This window comes from Giraffa tippelskirchi, chromosome 4 (genome assembly GCF_054371585.1).
Source record: "Giraffa tippelskirchi isolate mGirTip1 chromosome 4, T2T-mGirTip1v1.2.pri, whole genome shotgun sequence".
Taxonomy (NCBI): domain Eukaryota; kingdom Metazoa; phylum Chordata; class Mammalia; order Artiodactyla; family Giraffidae; genus Giraffa; species Giraffa tippelskirchi.
This window is the reverse complement of record NC_137278.1, coordinates 198,044,255-198,061,856: the sequence shown is the minus strand read 5'-3', so window position 1 is coordinate 198,061,856 and position 17,602 is coordinate 198,044,255. Positions and strand designations below refer to the sequence as shown.

At 51.6% G+C, this 17,602-nt stretch overlaps 1 protein-coding gene across 4 annotated transcripts; it reads left to right on the top strand.

The window, feature by feature from the left end:
• Window positions 1-8,204: 8,204 nt before the first annotated feature.
• LOC145503628 (very long chain fatty acid elongase 4-like) lies at window positions 8,205-16,319 on the top strand. 4 transcript variants are annotated; one of them, XM_081483545.1, is made up of 9 exons: window positions 8,932-9,012; window positions 9,157-9,223; window positions 9,391-9,560; window positions 11,226-11,306; window positions 12,611-12,667; window positions 13,752-13,861; window positions 14,102-14,106; window positions 14,325-14,452; window positions 15,076-16,319. In XM_081483545.1, the coding sequence occupies exons 1-9, from the start codon at window positions 8,980-8,982 to the stop codon at window positions 15,244-15,246; spliced, it is 822 nt and encodes a 273-aa protein (XP_081339671.1). In that variant the 5' UTR covers window positions 8,932-8,979; the 3' UTR covers window positions 15,247-16,319. The 4 variants fall into 4 exon arrangements, with proteins under 4 accessions (XP_081339674.1, XP_081339671.1, XP_081339672.1 ...); XM_081483548.1 differs by lacking the exons at window positions 8,932-9,012; window positions 14,102-14,106 and adding an exon at window positions 8,205-8,716 and having other exon boundaries at window positions 13,752-13,867; XM_081483546.1 differs by lacking the exon at window positions 14,102-14,106 and having other exon boundaries at window positions 13,752-13,867.
• Window positions 16,320-17,602: the final 1,283 nt, after the last annotated feature.

Genomic DNA, 17,602 nt, shown 5'->3' with positions numbered 1-17,602 from the left:
GCGTCTCTGAAGCCGCTGCATTTCCTGCTCTCGGAGCTGCTCTGGGGCGAAGGAGTGAATTAGGAAATGGGGTGGGGGGAGGCCTGGCCCTCACTGAGTTATGAAGGAGCACGGTTTACCTTCAGGACTTACCCGCTCCTCTTTCGGTCCTGTCCTGATTCAGGAGACCCCATCCTCTTGCAGAGATCAAGAGGAGAATTGTCAGCATCCAGGAGTCTGCATCTCCCAGGAGCCAGGTGATGCTGAGCCGCACACGACTGACAAGCTGATGGAGGGTCCAATTTGGGCCCGTGATGCGGGGGACGGGTGCCTCCTTAGCGCCAGGCACAATGCTTTCTGCCTGGCCTGACTGCTGTGAGTCTTTGTCACCTTGGAATATGGGTCCTTGTAGTGTATATGTGAAATATCACAAGGACGTTTAGTATTTGACATTTACTTTGTGATCATCACAATCAATTTTCTCAACCCCGGATGAGAAACATGGATGTTTAGTATTTGACACTTACTTTGTGACCCTCACAATCGATTTTCTCAACCCCGTGAGATGGATCTACCACGATTCTCGGTTTACGGACAAGAAAACCAAAGTTCAGAAAGATGAAAACGACTGTCCAAAAGCACAATGCTGGTGGTGTTAGAACCATGACTGAAACCAGTATTTTATACTTCGTGGCTAAACCAGTAACTTTTAAACCTTTTCTGATACCAGTCCATAGTAAGAAAAATATTTTATGTTGTCATGCAGCAAATAGACACTCACGTGTGTATCATTAGACATATACACACATATGAAACAAATATTTGGGGAAACAAAACTTTACTGCCTTCTAATTTATTCTATTCTCTCCTAGTCAATTTCTTTCTGTTCTGTTCTGATTTTATTTAAAAAATCATACAGCCCGCCAAATTGCTTTCACAGGTCTCCATAGGTCTTTCTCTGCAGTTTGAAAACCACTGGACTAAGCATCCTTGTTGTTCAGTCACTCAGTTGTGTCCGACTCTTTGCAACCTCATGGACTGCAACACACTAGGCTTCTCTGTCCCTCACTATCTTCCGGAGTTTGCTCAATCTCATGTCCATTGAGTCAGTGAGGCCTTTCAACCATCTCGTCCTCTGTCATCCCCTTCCCTTTCTGCTTTCAGTCTTTCCCAGCATCAGGGTCTTTTTCAAAGAGTCAGCTCTTTGCATCAGGTGGCCAAAGTATTGGAGCTTCAGCTTTAGCATCGATTCTTCCAATGAATATTCAGGGTGGATTTCCTTTAGGATTGACTGGTTTGATCTCCTAGCAGTCCAAGGGACTCTCAAGAGTCTTTCCCAGCACCACAGTTTGAAGGCATCAATTATTTGGCACTCAGCCTTCTTTATGGTCTAGCTCTCACATCTGTACATGACTACTGGAAAAACCATAGCTTTGATTCTATGGACCTTTGTCAGCAAAGTGATGTCTCTGCATTTTAATATGCTGTCTAGGTTTGTCATAGCTTTGTCTCCTGCATTGGCAGGCGGGTTCTCCAACACTGTCGCTACCTGGGATGTCCTAAGCATCCTCAAACCAGAATAACTGTTGCACTGGGCAGTGTCTGCAAAGCGGAGTTCTAACCGTAGGGCAGGAACTACCTTTGTGACTTTGAGACAAAAATCTCACATCCCTCTCACATCCTGGGCTTCCTCTTCCTAAACCTGTGGTGTAACCAAGTCTTCCTGAAGGACTTGGAAGCCGAGCTCACATCTTTGTTTAATCACCACAAGCCTTTTGCTTCTGTCTCTCTGGGAAGCAGAGCAGAGTCTCCCCAGCTGCATGTGTCACGGGCATTACCTGTGCACACACGAGTGTCACAGAGGAAAGCTGGCTGGTGGCCGGGCAGGTCCCTGCTCTCTCTGGCTGGTGGGCTCCGTCATGGCAGTGGGGCACGGAGGGAAAAACGCAGTTTCCCCGTTGAGATTCAGGATCTGATATGAAACAGCCCACTTTCTCATGTGCAGTGTGATGGGAGTCCCCTCCTGATCCCTTTATTTGTCTTCCTAGGTGTTTTGAAAGGCTGAGGAATTTCAGTGGAGATTAGGAGCTGTGTGCGGTGGTTGAGAGATAGAGACACAGGGAGAAAGGTGATCGTTTGATCAGTAGTACGTGTGTCGTACTCGGTAGGATCGGGTCCTGGTCTCGCCTCTACGTGGCTGTGCACCCTTGGGGATGGCCCCTTCCTCCGTGGGCATGCCCTGTCCCCAAGAGACTTGGGTGAGGTCTCTTTCAGCCTGGACCTTCTGGAATTAAGAGTTTATGTGGTTGAGGCAGTGTGTCAGCAGTTTTCCGGCTTGGAATAATTGCTTTGTTAACTGTGGGGAGCAGGGTGCAGGAGGGTGCCCCCAAGCGTGTCTCCCCAGAGGGTGACATGGCCTGGATCACAACGCAGAGGGTCTCAGAGTTCTTATTTCGGGGTCCCCCCTGCAGAGGCAACTGGGGACCAGGGATGGCTCCCGTTTCACCCCTCTCGCCCAGAGACAGGCCACAGGGCTTTGCTTTATGCCCTCCTCCACCTGGTACTTCTGAAACGATCTCCAGGTGAGAGAGATCTTGGCAGAAGCCTTTCTTTAATATTTTGTTCAGCGGGGGAGCCCAAGGTGCCTTTGGAACAGGGCAGACCTGCTGGGGCGCATCCACGGGACGCACCTGCCCTCTAGTGGCGAGAGCGGGAAAGGCCTGGGCAACCGGGGCTCAGCCAGCCTGTCTGTGGCCAGACCTCAGTGACTGCAGGAGATGGAGCGTGGACACTGGAGCGCGCACTGCAGCCCAAACTAGGCCGACACGTGGAGGTCATCCCCTGGATGCACTCCAGGCCCCAGACGTGCGGTTTGCCTCACCCGTTCATTCGTTCATTCACTCAAGATACCTATGGGACTTTCCAGGCGGTCCAGCAGTTAAGACTCTGGGCTTCGACTGCAGGGGGCAGGCGCTCGATCCCTGGTTGGGGAGCTACGATCCTACAAGATGGGGCAAAAAATAAAAATAAAAAATTAATAAAATCCAGCTACAGCCCAACAAACTTGCTGTCTCTCACTAAAGTGGAGGAGATGCTCCTGGCTGTTACATTCACTAATTTGTTTTAATTTATAGATGCCACGTATAACATCAGTTGGTAAAGAATCTGCCTGCAGTGCAGATCTGGGTTTGATCCCTGGGTCAGGAAGATCCCCTGGAGAAGAAAATGGCAACCCACTCCAGTATTCTTGCCTGGAGAATCCCTTGGGCAGAGGAGCCTGGCAGGCTACAGTCCATGGGGTCGCAAGAATTGGACACGACTTAGTAACTAAACCACCACCAACATAAGTGATATCATATAGTATTCGTCTTTCTCTGTCTGATTTATTTCCTTAAGCATAACAACCTTTAAATCTATCCATGTTGTTGAAAATGGCAAGATTTCATCTTTTTATAGCTGAGTAGCAGTCCATGGGGTCGCTAAGAGTCAGACACGACTGAGCGACTTCAGTTTCACTTTTCCCTTTCATGCACTGGAGAAGGAAATGGCAACCCACTCCAGTGTTCTTGCCTGGAGAATCCCAGGGATGGGGGAGCCTGATGGGCTGCCGTCTATGGGGTCGCACAGAGTCGGACACGACTGACGCGACTTAGCAGCAGCAGCAGCAGCAGTATTCCATTTTATATATAGACACCACATCTTTATCCATTCATCTGGATGGACGCTTAGGTTGTTTCCATATTTTTGGCTCCAGTATTGTAAATAGTGCTCTGTGAACACAGGGGTGCATATATCTTTTCAAATTAGCTTTTATGTATTCTTTGGATATATATCCAGAAGTGGAACTGCTGGATCATAAGGTATTTCCATAATATTTTTAGTTTTTTAAGGAAGCACTTTGCCCATTTTTATCCACTGTGTGGATAAACTCCATTTTATTTATTATTCATCAGTTGATGCACTCAGAGAGAATTTTAGTACTAATTGGAGATGAGCTTGGAACTGATAGACTCTGAGTACCTTTTTCCATTTCCGGATCCGGTTGCTAACCTGACTAAACCAGTGATTGAGGGAGATGACATGCAAGGTGAGATGAGCAGTGAGGCAGAAATGGAGTGAGCCTGATGGAATCTGGAGCTTCATCTACTAACCAGGAGAAGAAAGTCAAGGTCATCCAGGGAATCTTTGTCAAGTGCTATCGAAAGTGGGGTCCGGCTGCCTGCTGCTCAAAAGCCAATAAAGAGGCAAGGTTGGTGGAAAGGAAAATTTGCTTTATTTCCAGAGACCTCCAACCGGTGAGGAGGGCAGACTCATGTCAAAAGGCTGACTCCTCCCCACCGATAATCAGTGAGCAAAAGCTTTGAAAGGGGAGTTTCACTGGTGTGTAAGCAGACGGAGGGGACTGCAAGCAGAAACAACACAATCAGCTCTGACAGTCCTCTTGAGATTGGTCCTTCGGTGGTCTGACTGGCGTCATCCTGGTTGTTTTAATTACAGTTCATTTTCATTTCCAGGATCAATTTGTTCCCATTGCTTTGAGGCCAGTTCTTGGAATTGTGGCAGCTTAGGAAACAGCTACAGTATGATCATCATGTAATTAACTTCTTCCACATTGTCGGGGCGGGGGGGGGTGAGTGTCTCAGTATCCATAAGAGGGTATGGCTCAGAATATTATCTGTAGCTGCTGAAGAGGTACTAAAGGTCTTTGACTTTGATTAGTAAATTATTATTATTTGGTCGTGTTTGACTGTTTTCCTTTGCTTCTGCATTTTCTCACTTCTCTCATTTAACTTAGTCTTTGGCTCAAGTTTTTCTACAGACAAAAGGCAGGTGGAGGACATGGGGCGCAGGGACCATAGCGTCCTGCTCCGTGTCACAAGGAGTCAACCTGATCTCTGTCTGCAGCTCTGACCATGACACCACGAAGCCACGGGCTGAAGAGTGCTTGTGCAGGGGATGGGGGTCCTCTCAGGGGTGGCTGCAACCTCGTCTCCTCACTCTCCTGGAAGCCCTGTTGAGAGGCAGCTGACCACATGCCTTCCTGGGACATGCGTGACTGTCACTGCCCCCTTACACGATGATCCGCCAGATCCGGTTATGAGTGAAATGAATGATGTCATTGTCCTCGCTGGCAATGGCCCGCGTTATACAATACAAAGGCCAACTGCTGCATGTGGGAGGCTGGGGGGCGGTGCCCAGCCAAGGCATCTGGGAGCCACCCTGACAACGAGCTCTTTCAACTCAGCCCAAAGGGGAGCCACTGAGGGTGCAGACTGCCCCCCACCCACACGCCCCGTGCTGCAGTGTCTAAGCCGAGCATTTGGGGTGAGGCAGGTAATGAAGCCAGGGTGCAGCGGAGTTGGAGCTGTGTTCTCATGGAAGAACAGACAGGGCGGGGGTGACTCTTCGGGCTCCCTTAGACCCGGGCAGGGCTCGTCGACAGCTGGACAGGCAGTACCGTCGACACTGGAGCATCTTCCCCTGTGACTCCCTCTACCCCACTTCTTCCTGCTCCTCCGTCCCCCTGACCAATGGTGGCCATCCAGCATCGCCTTCTTGTCCCCTCTGCTCCTGTCGCCCTTGTCCTGTGGCTTCTCCAGAGAGGCGGGGAGAACAGGAGAAAGGAAAGGAGACACAGACCTGTGTGATTGGGGCCCGAGGGCCGATCAGGCAAAGACAGAAATGTGCAAAGTTCCTTGTAGATTATCATCTTCAATACACATGTGTGGGCACATGTGTGCACACACATGCGCACATACACACACACATACATCTTCCCCTCATCTTGTCTCCAAGAATATTCTAGTCAGGAGTGAGGTCTTCAGGTTTGGAACCAGTTGCCCAGAGTCCTGGTTGAGGAATGTGCCTCCACTCGCCTGACCTATAGTTGGGAGTCTTTGGGGAAACTAGCAGGACCAAGTTCTCACCACCTTCCCCCAACTCACCAACTCACCAGAGAGTCAGGTATTAGAGGCTGTATGCCCCTGACTCCGGGCAGCTCACTGCATCAGCAGCAGAACAGAACAAATGCCCGAAAATGCCTGCATTCAGTTATGTATTCTTGACACCCTCTGGCACATCACTCTCTGAAAAGCTATGTTGAATAAGCTAAGACTCCCTCTTCTTGTCAGGCAAGGCCACTCTTTGATTCTTTTCATCCCAATAAAGCAAGCTGTGGTCTTCCTAGGGAACTCAGCAGTAAAGAATCCACCTGCAATGCAGGAGATTCAGGTTCAATCCCTAGGTCGGGAAGATCCCCTGGAGAAGGAAATGGCAACCCACTCCAGTATTCTTGCCTCGAGAATCCCATGGACAGAGGAGCCTGGTGGGCTACAGTCCATGCAGTCGAAAAAAGTTGGACATGACTTAGCAACAGTGTCATGTACTTATCAAGTGCAAGGGCTCTGGAGCCAGACTGCCTGGGTTTGAACCCTGACCCTGCTCCTTGGGAGCTGTGTGATCCTGGACAAGTCACTTAACCTCTCTGTGCTTTAGCAGTTTCCTCCATAGAAGTGGCTTTTGATAGTACCTAGCTCCTGGGTTGTAAGGATGGTCCCAGTTAGTGTGTATGTGGTGTGTAGAACTGTGGGTGACCCATGGCAATGACCTCATGGAGTAACTATAATGTGACAGTGTGTGTACCATTTCCTGCATGTCACCCATACAAGTTCCAGCTCTCCACCCTCAGGCAGGCATCCTGCTCACCTCATAGCCCCAGAGGAGGCTTAGCTTGCCCTGCCGGGGGGCAGCCAGGGCTCTGTGAGTCTGGGGGTAACTGGGTGAGGAGGTGATGAGGCTATTAGGTTTTTTGTTGTTTTGCTTTGGGCAGAAGGAATCCACGGTGACATCAGTCAAGACATTTTGCAGTTGCGAGTTGGATGGTAGTTTTGCCCTAAGCTCTTTGACCTATAGACTCAAGGGGGCACTTAAGTGGTGGTGGGGGTGCATCACAGGAGACCAGCAGGCTCCTCCCTCAGGGCAGAGCTGTGCCCAGGTCAGAGAAAGGGCACCAGGCTGAGGTGGTCCTGCCTAAAGTCACAGTCACTTCTCTGGATCCCACCTGCTTCCCAGGGGCTAGTTGGCATTGCAGTGTCTCGGGTCCCCTACAGGGGACTTCCCACAGGTCTCCAGCGACAGATGCAAAGTTATCCACCTGGCACTGTGAAGACACCAGTGAGAGCTGCCGACAGAGGGCTACGGCAGCCTTCGGCATTGTGTTTACATCCTCCCGACGTCAGCCTGATGGCTGTTTCCCATGGGGAACTGACATTTCCACTAAACGGCCAACCTTGCGAACTAACCTTCATGGTACCCACTGTGTCTGTCATGGGAGAGGGAGGACGGATAAGGGGGATGGATGCTGGCGGCAGAGGAGGGGCTGGCCTTGGACAAGGAGGACCAGCGTGGAGAAGGAACTGGCCCACCCTGTCCGAGGATGGGAAGTGGGTGCGGGTTGCCAGCGAAAGTGTGGGGACCAGATTAGAGTGATGGCAAAGCAGTGCATTGGGCTGTGGGTGGGAGGGCCCGGCTGGACTTGGGGCAGCCTTGAAGTCTCAGCAGAACCGCTTGACTTGATTCTATAGGAAAAGGCACAGACTTACATGGGAAGACACATGACTTGTCCTCGGGCTGGAGCCCAGCTAGGAAACTTTCCCAGGTGGAGAGAGGGCAGGGGCAACCCAGGCCTTCAGGGAGACATGTAACCAAGCGCATCCTGCCAGCCCAGTGGCTAAACCAAATCCTCACGGTGGGGATTATCCATTACTTTTTCTAGTTCTTTGAGTTTCCTAATCCTCTTGGCTCTGAGCACGGATAATCCAAGGCTTACGTACACATGATTTTTCACAAGCTTTCCCAAGACCTTGGTCTTGTCAGGAGGTGAAACTGAGGCCCTGGCTGGGGCACTCCAGAGTCACCAAGGAGGGGGAAGGAGCGTGTCCCGGTGGCTTCTAAACCTGCGGCCCTTTAACATCTTACAGAAAGGGGAGGGAAAGGATGTATTGAAGAGAGGGTACTTGGGCAAACAGCCGTCTTAATGGCTTCTCAATAGGGGCGGGTGGGATTCCCACCCCAGCCCCCATATTCCTTCAGCCCATTGGTCAGCAGAAGGCTGGAGGAAGCCCAAGGATCCAACAGGATCAGAAAAAATAAACTTAATCCTTCACCGTGTGGGTGAGGAAGGAGGAAGAAGTGAACCTGAGATGGGGGGGCGTGGTTGCCCTGGCGGGGGGACTGAGGTTGTGATGTCCCCAGGCCTGCCTGCCTCTCAGGAAGAGTGTGGGGTGCAGGGCGTGGGGACCTTAAGAGGGGACTGGTCTCCCTGCAGTGGGGGAGGGCGGGGGCTGACCCGTCTGACTTCCTCCTCTTCCTCCCCGGAGCCTCGGAGCCTCGGCTCTTTACCTTCTGAGCAACCCCTTCCCTTGGGGGGTCTGCTGCTCTGTCTTCCTGGATCTGAGAGAGTGTCCGGTCCCGGCCAGGTGAGGACAGGAGCCTCAGCACCTGGAAGTGAGTGAGTGTGACCGCGAGTGTGTGTGTCGGGGAGGCTGGGCTGGGACCACCACAGATCAGAGCTGGGGTGGGGGGGAGTAGAGAGCTTGTAGCCGGGGTGGGTGGGGGGCACTGCCCTGCACCCTGGAGCTCAAGGACCTGTCTGGGACCCACCACGGACGGCAACGTCCCCGGCGAGCGGCCAGAGCACGTCGGGCACCGACCGGAGGAGCCCAGGAGGAGCCATGGGGTGAGTGAAGCCCCGGACGGAACTGGGGGTGGCTGGGCTTGGTGAGGTGGGGAAAGAAGCCTGGGGTCCTCAGTAGACCCGCAGGTGGAATGAGAAGACTTAGGAAACCCAGCGAGTCCCTCCTCTCTGCCCCTCCCCTTGGGGCAGGGACTGCGCAACAGCCACGCCCCTCTCCTGGGCCCTGTAATATCAGGGGGCGCCGGGTAGGGGGCGCTGCCGAGAGGGGCAGCGGAGGTGTGAGGATTGGAGCAGCGCTACGGCCCATGGCCTCTCCCCAAAGAGGACCGTGGGTGGTGGTGGGCATCCAATGTCCGAGGGCAGGACAGTGGGGGCCCCCCAGCCCGTGTCCAGGGTTCCTAGACCCTCAGGCTGTGGGGGAGGGGAGGGAGTAGGCAGAGGAGGTGGTCTGCATGAGACGCAAACCCCACTTCTACACCTAGGTGCTCACGATGGCCGGGGCCCTGGAGAAACTCTGGAATAAATACTTGTGGGCCTTGGAGAACGGAGGTAGGAGGCGGTGTCACCGGATGGCGTTTTTCTTATGTTTATTCCACCTGGACTAATGGCAAACATTTGGAGGAAGAAGAGCTGGTGACCAGCAAGCTGAGGGAGGAGCGGGTGGTGGGTGGACCTGGAGGCCAGCTTGGCCATCCCGCCTCCCCTTGCTTTTCCAGACCCGAGGACGGATTCCTGGTTCCTGGTGCGCTCGCCGCTGCCGGTCACCCTCCTCCTGGTGGTGGCAGGGCCTCGCCTTATGTCCAGTCGGGAGCCTCTGAGTCTGGCAGGACCCCTTGCTGCCTACAACCTGGGCCTGGTGGTTCTCTCCGGGTACATGTTCTATGAGGTAAGGCTGGTGGGAGACCCTACAGTCCTAGGGTCTCTTCGTTGGGGGTGCCAGGGGATAAATAAAACCATGATCTTCCCATGCAGACAACTGAGAAGCCTTGATGGGGACCGGAGGGGCTGGAATTCTGGGTTATCTTTGCTGCCATGTCTTCCCTGTTGTTGTTCAGCTGCTCAGTCGTGTGCAGCTCTTTGCGACCCCATGCACTGCAGCACGCTAGGCTCCCCTGTCTACCATTATCTCCCAGAGTTTGCTCAAATTCATGTCCACTGATGCTATCTAACCATCTCATCCTTTGCCGCTCTCTTCTCCTTTTGCCTTCAGTCTTTCCCAGCATCATGGAGACACAAACCTCCATCACTAAAGCCTATTTTCCTTAAATAAAAAGTGGAAGTGAGCGGCAAATGAAATTCATTCTCCACTTGCACCCAAAAGCCACCACCTCCTGTTTCTGCCTGGGCTCTGCTAACCTCAGTTCCATTTTCTGAGCCCCAAATCCAGTGATCCTTCCAGATGTGTTGTTTGTCTCCCAATAGCAAGAGCGTCCAAGGCAGGGCTGTCTCTTACTTCTCTTTGTAAAGACAGGCCCCTCAGAATGTCTGATACCATGTAGAAGAGGCTGACACCTTGTCAGACGTGTCCGAGAGCTTGTCATTCAGTTGTGGTGACAGATTACTCCGCTGCCCCCATGATCTTCTGAAAGCCCGCCATGCCCATGTTGGCTTCCTGCTCAGAAGCCCTTGGGAGCTCCTTGGGCCGACAGGGCCAGAATGGAGAGTCCTTTGTTTAGGGAATTTTATTTGGTTCATCGAGGTGGCTCGGGGCTCAGATCAGGGTCCAGTGTGAAGTGTTTAGCACCAGTCTGGACTCATTTTCACATGAGCAGACAATGATAAAATTTCAGTTTCTTAAAACAGCCTTCAAGACCCTTTGTGAGGGATTTTCCTGGCAGTCCTGTGGTTAAGACTCCGCACTTCCATGGCAGGGGAAGCAGGTTCAATCCCTGATTGGGGAACTAAGATCCTCCACGCTGTGTGGCAGGTGGCCAAAAAGTAAAAAAAAAAAAAAAAAATTATGAACGGATTCTGCTGGGTCTCTGCTCCTGTGGCTGCCCCTCTGCTGGTAGAAGCCTCCACCACTGCCCCTTGCAGCCCCGGGAGTCAGGAGAAGTCCAGACACTCCTTCCAGCATGCAGCTCCCTCACTCTCTCCTCTGCTGGCCCCACGGCCTCTTCATTGCGAGCCTGCTACCAGCTTCTGAAACACCTCCTGTTTCCTACTCATCCTGGAAAGCGAGGATGGTTTCCTGTATCCTCGAGGGAGCACTCAGCTTCTCGGGGGCGGGGCTGATGTGCGCTTGGCTTCATGTCCCCTCCTGACTTAGGGTCTCATGCAGAATAGGTGCCCAGTGTGGGTTTGTGGTCTATATTTACCCACATTAAAAGCAGAACAAAACTGGAGACCAGCAAGATATATGCAAGGCCAGACTCTGAGCTAGTCAGAGCTCAGGGTTGACCTCATTGGCAGTTGCTCACCAAGTGTCAGAGAGGGCTGGGGAGGGATGCTGGTGTCCAGAACGTCCTCCTGGGCCTTCAACCGGTCAGGCTCTAGCAGGGTGGGGCAGGGCAAGCATCATGACTTAATCTCCCTATTCTCTTCCTTCTAGTTCATGGTCACTTTGCTCCTGGCTAACTACAGCTACCTCTGCCAGCCAGTAGACTACAGCCGGAGTGAGCTTGGGATGAGGGTAAGACAGGCAGTGGGAGGGTCAGCCTGGAGATGTTACCAGAGTCCACAGTCAGTCTGCTTCCAGGCCTCAGGCTGATAAGTGGGGAGAAGACATGTTGAGGCAAGGAATATGCCTTTGATTGACAAGATGGCAGACTAATGTCTCAAAATAACCATGATAAAGGCATTTGGATGCCAGGTTCTTTTATAGAATGGAGATGCGAGGGAGTGAGGAAACAATGTTAAAAAGTCATTAATCTTGCATTTAAAGATTTCCCAGAATGTCCGGCCTGGGAGTGGGAGTGGAGGGGATGTGTTAACGTCTTCTTTCTTGCAGCCATTCACAGGTGGGCAGGGTCCAGATGTCTCCATGAACAAAGGCACTTTGGTTTGACATTCAGGCAGAGGGGCAGGGTTCCCCGAGGCGGGCCATTATGTATGGACAGTATCCTTTTAGTGAACAAAAAGCAATGGGAAGAAGAGGTTAACGAAACAAGTCCAACATGCAGTCAGATTTTGTTCTTCTCTGTAACAGAGAGGGTTCAAAGGATGAACTTCATAAAAACCAGGTGCCATCACCTGAGTCTTCTGATGGGACTCAGTGAAGATCAGTTCAGTACAGGCTCAGAAGACCTCAGTGTGACTCTCAGCTCTGCCAGTTCCTTGCTGTGTGACCATGGTAGCTTCCCTGCCTTTTATGGGCCTCAGTTTTCTATCTATAAAATGGGGATAATGACACCTATTTTATAAAAGGAAACAATTGGAAGAAGATTGAACAAGTTGATGTGTGAAAGTGTTCACTCCTGGGCCTGGCACACATAGAATGGGTGGTAGCCAAGTGGTAAATATTTAATTATTTTTAGCCACTCTCTCAACTGGAAGCAGAACAAAAGGCTTCCTCGTAGCAAAAAAAAAAAAATGACCCGAGTCTTTGCTAGTCAACAGTGATTTGGGTGTTGAATCAAGGGAGATTGAATGATGGACTCAAGTCTTGCTGCTCAAAATATAGTCCATGGACCAGAGATGGCAGGAACATCACTGAGAACTTGTTGGAAATGCAGAAATTCATGGCTCACCCCAGGAACACGAGTTCAGAATCTGCTTTTCAACAAACAAGATCCCTGAATGATTTGTGTCCTGGTTGAAAGTCACGGCCCCCCTTTTTTTCTGTGCCAACAGGTATCTTCTTGCAGGAAGGTGGGCACTGTGGGGACAGAGGGTGCAGAGGGACTGTCAGGGTTGGAGCCAAAGCCAATGGTGCCAGGTCAGTGGTACCACTAGCCTGACAGCACCCTGACTGCACTTCCCTTTCTTGCCCAGCAGATGGCGAGCGTGTGCTGGTGGTGCTTCTTCTCAAAGGCCATTGAATTACTCGACACAGTGAGTGCCTGTCCCTTGTAGAGAATTACCTCTGTCAGCCAGGTCTGGGGTGGTTTTGAAGGCACTGTGAGTAAATGCTTCCCTCTAGCATCCCTGTCGGCCACAGCTGAGGCTGATGTCAGAGCCAAACCTTGATCTCGTTGATCTCGTGACCTGGAGGAAGGATGCTCACTGATGTAGCTTTTGCCCCCATTGGCAACCAGGTTCCAGGTTAAGTGAACATGGGAAGAGAAACAAACTTTAGAAACTGTTATGTAGCAAGAGACATAAGACAGCAAAAGCCTTAAGTGTTATAAGTAAAAGAAGTCTTGCTTGTGAATCCAGAAGTCTTGTGGGGGTGGGACGAGGCCACAGTTTTGGGGGTGGTGATAAAGTCTCTGTCAAAGTGAAGTCTGAGTGAAAAACCTTAGGAAATCTGTTTGATGGTTCTCTTGGTCCTGGGCTGGGTGTTTGACGCCTGAGTTCTCTACCCAGTGCCCTGGGGTGGGGTGAGGGGTTGGTCAGGTAATACTGAAAGATCCCAGCATCTGAAGCCAAGTTATCTTCAAAATCCCAGCTTGGCCTCCTATTAGATGTATAACCTTGAACAGCTTGGCCTTCCCTGGTGGCTCAGCAGTAAAGAATCCACCTGCCAGTGCAGGAGATGCGGGTTCGATCCCTGGGTCGGGATGATCCTCTGGAGAAGGCTATGCAACCCACTCCAGTATCCTTACCTGGGGAATCCCATGGACAGAGGAACCTGGCGGGCTACAGTCCATGGGGTCACAGAAAGATGGACACCACTTAGTGACTGAACAACAGCAACACACAGCTTACTTAAATTCTGTTCCTCAGCTTTGCTGTCTATAAAATGGAGATGAGTATAAACCACATACCATTATGAGTGTTTATATGAGCTTTTATACATACAGAGTACCTGGCACACAGAAGGGGCTGTCCAGGCACTTGACTGCGGTTATAACCCTTGAGTTTTAGCCTCCCTGTCAGTACAGCAGGCAGAGTCACCCTGTCCCTGGTAGCTGAGGCCCCAGGTGGAGTCTGGAGGAGCAATGACCCCAGAGTTGACTCTTCTCTTCCTCCACAGGTCTTCTTTCTATTACGAAAGAAGCCTGAGCAGATCACCTTCCTGCACGTCTACCATCATGGCACCATGCTCTTCAACTGGTGGGCTGGGGTCAAATATGTGCCGGGGGGGTCAAGGTGAGTGAGTGCCCTGGGCAGGACTTGTGGGGCAGACCTCTTTCTGCTGGACTGAGTGCCAACGCGGGAGGCATGCAGCCCGGCTCCCGGGTTCCTCTTCTCAGTGGCCGTGACTCCTGGCTGGTGTTCCCACTTTCTCTCTGTGGCTCCCTGGAGCATCCTAGTCACCTCTCCTGGAGTGGGGGAGGAGGCACCTGGAGATGCTTAAGACCATCAGCCCAGAGAGGGCAGGAGGCGTTGTAAGCATCCTCATCTGGCATCCTTGTAACCCACAGCCCACCTTCGTGACCTCGAACGGCTAGTGTGGGACCCTCTTATGATAGGGCCACACGAGGGCTCGTCTCTGTGGGATGTGCAGAGATGGCTCCTTGGAAGACTGAAATTGGAAGAGAGAGCCCAGAGCACAGCCAAGCCCGGAGCCACTCACTTCCCTCCATCTTCCCACCCTACCCTGCAGCCTTCTTTGTCGGGATGCTGAACTCTCTGGTCCATGTCTTCATGTACCTGTACTATGGACTGGCCAGTCTGGGGCCCCGCCTGCGGCCCTCCCTGTGGTGGAAGCGGCACCTTACCATCCTGCAGCTGGTGAGAAAGACCTGGCGGCTCCAGGGGCCTTAGCAGAGCCCCGGCTTCTATTCTTGACTGCACCAGTGACTTGTAATCTGACCACGAAAAAGTCCTTCTCATCGCTTCCTTAGCCTCTCAACTTGCGAGGTCTCAGCAACCATCTCACCAAATCCTAGAACTGACCCTGACTTTCTGACCTGATGTGAGGCCCGGAGCAAGTGATTCTGGCCTCAGTCTCATCTTCCAGTGAAGTGAGGGGGCTGGGCTAGGTGCTCTTGGACGGTTAATGTCCTGCGAGTCTGCGGTTACTGTTCCATCCCTGGGGAACTGGGGGGGCCCTGTTGTTTGGGGAGCATCATTGCCAAATGCAGGTGACTGCTGGAGCTGTCCTTTTGAGCTCATCATTAGTGTTAACGTGACAGGGTGGGATGGGGACAAATGGGGGACCAGACCAGGAGAGGGGTCAGGAAGGTTCTTAGCATCATGAGAAGGAATGCCTGGGATGGTGCATCCTAGTTCTTCCTCATCTTGAGTCTTGGGAGCTCTAGGGAATGACAGAAAGGTCAGGGGGAGCATCTGCCTGTTCCTTTGCTTCTCACCCTCTCCCGTCTTCTCTTTCCTCTCGTACCTCCTCTCCCCAGGGTCAGTCTGTGGCCATTGCCGCCCACGCCTCCTACAATCTCTTTGCTGAGTGCCCCTCCCCCGACGGGTTCAACGTGGCTGTCCTCCTGTACTCCCTCAGCCTCTTGGCCCTTTTCCTCAACTTCTACCAGCAGACATACCTGAGGAGCAAGCGGAAGAAATTGGCTTAAGGGGCAGGACGGCGGACTGAAGCTAACAGAGCCCTGCCTGCAGAGAGCTCACATCCCACCTGGGCTGAGCAGATTCCTCTGGGCCCGAGTCTCATCCTATGAGCAAGGACAAGATTCACCTCTATTCCAGAGTCCAGCAAGATAGAAGTGGACTCAGCTTCTTGAACTCACTTCTCATGTGGATTTGTCACTGTTTGTACACCTCCTTTCAGATACACAATAGAAAGGGTGTCTGTGTGTGTGTGGGTGCTCAGTTGCGTCCAACTCTTTTGCAACCCCATGGACTACAGCCCACTAGGCTCCTCTGTCCATATATGCAAGAAGACTGGAGTGGGTTGCCATTGCCTTCTCCAGGACATCCTCCCAACCCAGGGATTGAACCCACATCTGTTGTGTCTCCTGCTTTGGCAGGCAGGTTCTTTACCGTTGAGCCACCTCTGCTAGACATGAGCCCCACAGGAGGGAGTGTCTTACTCTCCATGTTCCCCAGATCTGGCGCAGCACCTCAATAACTAGGCATTTGGATCCCTATCTTGCCCCACTGGTGGTCATGACCTCTGATGAAGAGCAGGGATGAGAGCATGGAGGAAGTCAAGGCTGGCTTGATCTCTCACCTTGTGGGTGGAGACAGTGACTGAGAATGTCTACCAAGGAAGTGGGTCTGTGTGATTTATTGCGTGGATGTGCAAACAATTCCCCTGCATATCTCTCTGTTCACTAGTGCCTACATATGTATTTACAAAGTTGTATATTTCTGTGTGTGTGAGTGGGGTGGCAGACAGGGCTACTCATATATGTCTGAATGTGTGTGCTAAGTCACTTCAGTTGTGTCTGACTCTTTGCGACCCTGTGGACTGTAGCCCACCAGGCTCCTCTGTTCATGGGATTCTCCAGGCAAGAATACTGGAGTGGGTTGCCATTGCCACCTCCAGGGGATCTTCCCAACCCAGGGATTGAACCCGGGTCTCTTATGTCTCCCTCTTTGGTAGGCAGGTTCTTTACCACTAGTGCCACCTGAGGAGCCCCATATGTCTGAATACTTGTTTTCAAATACATGTATATGCTTCCATTTATGATTTTCTTTGTTGGTGTTTTTAACTGCTTCTTTTGTAAATCTTGGAAAGTGCCACTCTGGCAAATAACAGCTGCCGGGATCCATAACCCTTCTGTCCCAGTGGGAGACACAGAAGTCCATGAGTAGCCTCTGAATACATGTTTCACCGACAGCCTCCAAACAGGGATGTGAAAAAATGAGGGATGGGGTAAAACAAATGCCATCCACTTCACAGAGAGAGAAACGGAGGACTAGCAAAAAGAAGTGTGCAACTGGGATCAGGTGGGATGTCAGGAGCAAACGTCTGCTGGGCTGTTAAAGACTGCAACTGAATGGGGGTCTGGAAGGCAGTTTTCCTGGGAGCTGTGGCAAGGAACACTTGGCGCAGTGGTAAAGAATCCACCTGCCAATGCAAGAGACACAGAAGACGTGGGTTCTGTCCCTGGGTTGGGAAGATCCCCTGGAGGAGGAAGTGGCAGCCCACTCCAGTATTCTTGCCTGGAAAATCCCTTGGACAGAGGAGCCTGGCCGGCTACAGTCTGTGGGGTCACGAACAGTCAGACACGACTGAGTGACTGACCACACATGAGCACACACTCCTCTATGCCTGCAAGATGCTGTTTCTCCTTTATAATCTCTCCCCTTAACCCTTTCCTTCACTGAGGAGGTTTTTATTTTGTGATGCCTCAACAGTTAAGAACGTTAAAGACCCGCTGAAGTTTCTGCAGGGCTATTTGGGGACTATTTATCCATCAGGTACTCTAGTTAATGAACTCAGGCTAGGCAGGGCTATATCCTGTGGACAAAAGGCTCAGAGAAAATTCCCTCCTAGTTATGCAGGATATGAATGCCTCCCACACACTTTTGCACAGCAGGTTGAGTGTCTTCACAGGTTGGGGGGCTTATTTTAAGGCAATCTTAAAAAAAAAAAAAAAATTCCACACTGGAGTAAGGTCTGTTTGTTTGCTTAGCAGCCAGGATAAAGGAAGGATGAGTCATCCCAGAGTTCAGAGCTAATATTTGTCCTTCGTGACTGCCTCTCCTGATTAAGCAGTGCAAGAGGAAGTGCTGTATGTCCTGGGTCACGTCTGAATGAAATAAAATTTTGGTGGGAGAGCCTGGTGTGAGAAAGCACGGTGGAGAGGGTTTGGGGAAAAATTCTCAGGGAGCTGAAGGTGTCCATCCTTTTTTCTAAACCTGCGCTTTGTTGTGACAACTCTACCTGGTTCAGGGCTGCTGAGCAAGATGTTGTATATTACGGTAGAAAGGTTGTGTGAGATTACAAAACAAAGTTATTTGGAT